The 6,312-nt window shown below is 42.9% G+C and overlaps 1 protein-coding gene across 1 annotated transcript in view; it reads right to left on the bottom strand.

The window, feature by feature from the left end:
- The window catches only part of LOC111965226 (calsyntenin-3), a 37,200-nt gene that overhangs the window by 15,247 nt on the left and 15,641 nt on the right, over positions 1-6,312 (bottom strand). The window contains 2 exon segments of the mRNA XM_023989280.2: positions 564-676; positions 4,860-5,147. Of these exon segments, the coding sequence (XP_023845048.2) occupies positions 564-676; positions 4,860-5,147 (401 nt within the window).

The raw sequence follows: 6,312 nt of genomic DNA, 5'->3' as shown, positions 1-6,312 counted from the left end.
AACCCCAGCATCCCCTTATCCCCTCTGCCCCTGCCCCTGCCTCTCATCCAAATCCTATCTTTCCCAATCCCTTGCTTCTTGTCCATATCTACAAACTCCCAAGGAAAATATCCTAGCCTAGCGGTTAGAGCATTGCGACAATAACCAAAAGGTTGCTTGTTTGAATCCCCAAGCCAGCAAGGTGGAAAAATYTGCTGTTCTGCCCTTAAGCAAGACACTTAACCCCCACAACAACTGCTCCCCGGGTACCGATGGTGTCGATTAAGGTAGCGCCCCGCACCGCTCTGATTCAGAGGTGTAGGGTTAAACGCGGAAGACACATTTCGGTTGAATCCATTCAGTTGCGCAACTGACTAGGTCTTCCCTTTCCCTTGTAGCTAGCGAGTCTGCCTTGCGATCAGGTGCCCTGGGTTGTAACCCTACTTAATGCAGTCGTCTTAAAAATAAATCAATACAATTGCAACTGGCATTAAGTGAGCATTGGCCTTTTTGAATGGCTCTTTCACTCATAGCGCTCCAACTTGCAACTGTTCCACCCTCATCCAGCAGCATTCCCATAGTACCTGCTCCAGTTTCCAGAGGAATTTCACGGGCCGCGCAGCGGAGACGTCGGGCCAGTAGAAAAGAGAAAGACGGCAACCGTGAACGGAGAGAGAGTAGTGGGAGAAGGAGTCGTCTGAGGAACATAGAGAGGAGACTGACAGTCAGTAGACAGAAAACAGCATTTGAGACCAAACTTGCAGAAGGAATATGAGACACAAGCAGTGCATCTCACAACAAAAGGATTTTCATATTTCCTCGCCATAGACTTCATAGAATTAGACTGAAGCAGAGCCATTTAGATACAGTATACATAGCCGGGGGAAGTAGGGTTAGTGAGGATGCTATAGCACCCTTGGAAAAATCTGAAGAAAAATAAATATATATATATATATATACAGTACCAGTTAAGTTTGGACACACCTACTCATTCCAGGGTTTCTCTTTATTTTGACTATTTTCTACATTGTAGAATAATAGTAAAGACATCAAAACTATGAAATAACACATATGGAATCATGTAGTAACCAAAAAAGTGATTATTCAAAGAAGCCACCCTTTGCCTTGATGACAGCTTTGCATTCTCTCAACCAGCTTCATGAGGTAGTCACCTGGAATGCATTTCAATTAACAGGTGTGGCTTGTTAAAAGTTAATTTCCTTCTTAATGCGTTTGAGCCAATCAGTTGTGTTGTGACAAGGTAGGGGTGGTATACAGAAGATCGCCCTATTTGGTAAAAGACCTAGTCCATATTATGGCAAGAACAGCTCAAATAAGGAAAGAGAAACGACAGGCCATTATTACTTTAAGAAATTAAGGTCAGTCACTTCAGAAAATTTCAAGTACTTTTCAAGTTTCTTCAAGTTCAGTCGCAAAAAAACATCAAGCGCTATGATTAAACTGTCTCTCATGAGGACCGCCACAGGAAAGGAAAACCCAGAGTTACCTCTGCGGCAGAGGATAAGTTCATTAGAGTTACCAGCCTCAGAAACTGCAGCCCAAAAAATACTTCAGAGTTCAAGCAACAGACACATCCCATAGGAGACTGCGTGAATCAGGCTTTCATGGTCGAATTGCTGCAAAGAAACCACTACTAAAGGACACCAATAAGAAGAAGAGACTTGCTTGGGCCAAGAAACACGAGCAATGGACATTAGACCGGTGGAAATCTGTCCTTTGGTCTKATGAGTCCAAATTTGAGATTTTTGGTTCCAACCGCCGTGTCTTTGTGAGACGCAGAGTAGGTGAACGAATGATCTCTGCATGTGTGGTTCCCACCGTGAAGCATGGAGAGGCAGCGTTGTGATGCGTGCTTATGCTGGTGACGACGGCTCGGGGAATGTATTATAGAATTCACAGGCACGCTTCAACCAGCATGGCTATCACGAGCATTCTGCACGATACGCCATCCCACTGGTTTGGGCTTATGGGGACTACTTCATTTGTTTTCAACAGGACAATGACCCAAACACACCTCCAGGCTGTGAAAGGCTATTTGACCAAGGAGAGTCATGGAGTGCTTGCGTCAGCCAGATGACCTGGCCTCCACAATCACCCAACCCTCGAACCCAATTGAGATGCTTGGGTGAGTGGCGACCGCAGAATGAAGCGACAAAGCAGCCAACAAACGCTCAGCATTGGTGGGAACACTCCTTACAGGACTGTTGGAAAAACGCATTCCTCATGAAGCTGGTGAGAGAATGCCAAGAGTGTACCAAAAGCTGTCATCCAAACTGCAAAGGGTAGCTACTTTGAAGAATCTCAAATATGATGTTTGATTTGTTTAAACAATTTCTGCGGGCTACTAATGATTCCATATGTGCTCTATTTCATAGTTTTGATGTCTTCACTACTATTCTACAATGTAGAAAATAGCTTAAAAATAAAGACACAAACCCTGGGAATGGAGTAGGTGTTCCAAACATTGAATAGCGCTACATAGCGGTGGAAAAGTTCCCAATTGTCATTACTTGAGTCTTTAAAGTAAAGATACATTAATAAGAAAAATGACTGACAGTAAAAGTGAACGTCAGGTGTTAAAATACTACTTCGAGTAAAGTCTTAAAGTATTTGCTTTTTAATTTATACTTAAGTATTCAAAAAGTAAATATAATTGACAAAACAGTGCGGGAAACAAGATATTTTGCAATAACCTTGCAAAAATCGCAGTGCCTTTCCTACTTTACAAAAGCATGGAGGAGGGTCTTGTAAGTTGTTTATCATAGCTTACACATTCAACTTGTGAGAGACGAATCTTAAAAACAAAAATCCAGAAAAGTCACATTGTATGATTTTTAAGAACTTCATTTGCCATTTCTATTGCATGACGATAAAGTATTTGATCCACCCTTACCAAGCCAGTAAGAATTCCGGCCCTACTCCACAGACCTGTTAGGTTTTCTTTTAAGAAGCCCTCCTGTTCCTATCCAACTCATTACCTGATAATTAAACTGCAACCTGTTTGAAACTCGCTACCTGTATAAAAGACACCTGTCCACACACTCAATCAAACAGACTCCAACCTCTCCACAATGGCCAAGACCAGAGAGCTGTGTAAGGACTCAGCGATAAAATTGTTGACCTGCACCAAGGCTGGGCAATATGTCTAAAGGACAATAGGCAAGCAGCTGGTGAGAAGCAACAACTGTGGCGCCAATTATTAGAAAATAGAAGAAAAGTAAGAAGAAGTTCAAACGCATGATTGGTCAATCACCTCGGTCTGGGGCTCTCCATGCAAGATCTCCACCTCGTGCGCGGCACTCAATGCATCATTGAGGAACGGTGAGGCGAATCAGCCAATAATCTCACATCTGGATAGACCTGGTGCAAATGACCTGAAGAGAGCTGCGGACACCACAGTCTCCAATAGAATACACACATTACGAGTACACACACTACCCGTCATGGATTAAAATCTGCAGCCGCACACAAAGTTCCCCTGCTCAAGCAGGAGCGCAGGTCAGGCCCGCTGAAGTGTTGCCAAGACCATCTGTCATTATCCGAAGTGAGGAATGGGAGAAGAGTCATGTGCGTCTGATGATTCAAAAATACGAGCTTTTTGTCACTAAACTCCACTCGCCGGTTGAGGAGGAAGAAGAGCGATGAATACCAACCCCAAGAACACCATCCCCAACCGTGAAGCATGGAGGTGGAAACATCAGTCTCTTGGGGATGCTTTCGCAACAAACGGACAGTGACGACGCTTGACACGTATTGAGGGGATGCATGCAGTGAAGGCCAGTGACATAAAGGCGAATCTTAGAGCCAACAAACCTCCTTCCCTCAGTAAGAGCATGACTGATGGGTCGCTGGGGGTCTTCCAGCATGCACAACGACCCAAACACCACAGCCAGCGGGCAACTAAGGAGTGGCTGTGTCCGTAAGAAGTTTTCTCAAGGTCCTGCGAGTGAGCCTAGCCATCTCCAGACCTGAACGCCATAGAAAATCTTAGGAGGGCAGCTGAAAGTCCGCTACTGCCCAGCGACAGCCCAGAAAAACCTGAAGGATATTGCGAGAATAGTCTAGTATGAGGAGTGGGCCAAAATCTCCTGCTGCAGCTTGGGTCAAACAGCTGGTCAAGAACTACAGGAACGTTCATGATCTCTAGTATAATTGCAAACTACACAATGGCATATCTGTACCAAATATTAGTTCTGCTTTTGTTGATGCCTATCAAACTAACTTAGTGTAATGCCAATAAAAATGTCTGAATTTAATGACTTAAACAATCACTACAATGTAGGATTTTCGGAATCTTTGTTTTCAAGATTCCCGTCTCTCACAGTTGAAGTGTACCTAGTTGGATAAAAATTACAGACCTCGTACATGCTTCTTTAAGTAGGAAAATCTGCAAATCGGCCAGTGCTAGCAAATACTTGTTCTCCCCACTCTACTATTCACTTCCAGTATCAAACAGTATAAAAAGTATAAATCAAATTGCTTATATAAATTATACACCATTTTTGTGTTTTTGTTCTTTTACGGATAGCCAGGGGCACACTCCAACACTCAGACATAATTTGCAAACGAAGCATGTGTTTAGTGAGTCCGCTAGATCAGCGGCAGTAGGGATGTTCTCTTGATAAGTGAGTGAATTGGGCCATTTTCCTGTCCTGCTAAGCATTAAAAATGTAATGAATACTTTTGGGTGTCAGAAAGAATGTATGGAGTCAAAATACATTATTTTCTTTAGGAATGTAGTGAAGTAAAAGTAGTCAAAAATATAAATAGTAATGTACAGATACCCAAAAAAACTACTTAAGTAGTGCTTTCAAGTATTTTTACTTTAACTGACAGTTGTGACTGACCATTTGACTGACCATTCTTGACGGTACTGCAGACGATAGTCTCCTCCTCCCTGCGGGTTCCTCTGGCCTGATTAGTCGGAGGCTGGGTGTTGATCCCACCCCTTCGCATCCACAGCTGGAGKGTGAAATGGTCTCCGGATACGGCCGCGGCAACGGAGTCGGGTACCACAGCMACATGGGTGGAGCCATTGAAGGAGAACACCAGGGACGAATCAGAAGAAGGGAGGGTGGGCAAGGCTGAGGTCCAATTGGCTGCTGGGGACGGGGGCGGGAGTAAGTCCACTTCACCTCTCACAGCACCTGGTGAGACAAGAGACAGGAGTGAAATCATGAATGACATACTGTACAACCCTAGACTTGTATATACCGTACTCTATACCATCTACTGCATCTTGCCATGCCGTTCTGTACCACCACTCATTCATATATCTTTATGTACATATTCTTTATCCCTTTACACTTCTGTGTGTGTATAAGGTAGTAGTTGTGGAATTGTTAGGTTAGATTACTTGTTGGTTATTACTGCATTGTCGGAACTAGAAGCACAAGCATTTCGCTACACTCGCATTAACATCTGCTAACCATGTGTATGTGACTAATAAAAATAAGATTTGATTTGATTTGGTAAAGGCCTTAGCAGCATTAACTCTTTTGGGACTGTCTGTGGTTAATGTGCTTGTTTCAGGTTGGGAGTTCAAACCCCCTTTTGACTCACTCCAATGTTGCTGCATCACTCTACTTACTTACTATAAACACGTTAATGCCTTAACGAGCTGACTTTTGGACTCATTAAATGTAAACTTGGCTCTCTGGATTGTATTTTCGAATTGTTATCACAGACTGTCAATTCTGAGTTTGTCCTGATGGGTGAYCTGAATCAGGACTGGTTAACATCTAGCTCTAATCATCTCAAAATTCTATGCAATACCTATAATCTCACTCAGATTATCAACAGTGTAACTAGGTCCTCTGAAATTTGATCGTAACCAATACTCATCGTTTTAATGCTTCTGGTATTTTTGCAAATGACATAAGTGATCACTGTGCTATTGCCTGTGTGAGAGATGGTAAAATTCCTAAAAAATCTCCACGTGTCATTACAAAAAGAAACTGGAAGTGGTTTGATATTCAAGGTTTTTTACATGATGTAGCATTGAATGGAATAAATCCCTGATGTTGAACTAGCCTTGTCTTACTTCCACAACGCATTCCAGGATGTATGCAATAGGCATGCCCCTTTAAAAAAATTCAGGATTAAGGGCAGAGAGAACCCTTGGTTTGCTAAGGAACTTACAAAAATCATAAGGGAACGAAATGCTAGGCTAAAGCGAGAGGGACTGGTTTGGCAGATGATTGGATGGCGATTGGATGGCTTTTAAACGTCTTCGAAATATGGGTGTGGCTATGATCCGTAAATTGAAAGCAGACCACTACCTGAAATCTACTTCACATATTTTAAATAATC

The sequence above is a fragment of the Salvelinus sp. IW2-2015 genome, linkage group LG6.1 (genome assembly GCF_002910315.2).
Source record: "Salvelinus sp. IW2-2015 linkage group LG6.1, ASM291031v2, whole genome shotgun sequence".
NCBI classification, from domain to species: domain Eukaryota; kingdom Metazoa; phylum Chordata; class Actinopteri; order Salmoniformes; family Salmonidae; genus Salvelinus; species Salvelinus sp. IW2-2015.
This window is presented reverse-complemented; position numbering and strand designations above follow the sequence as displayed.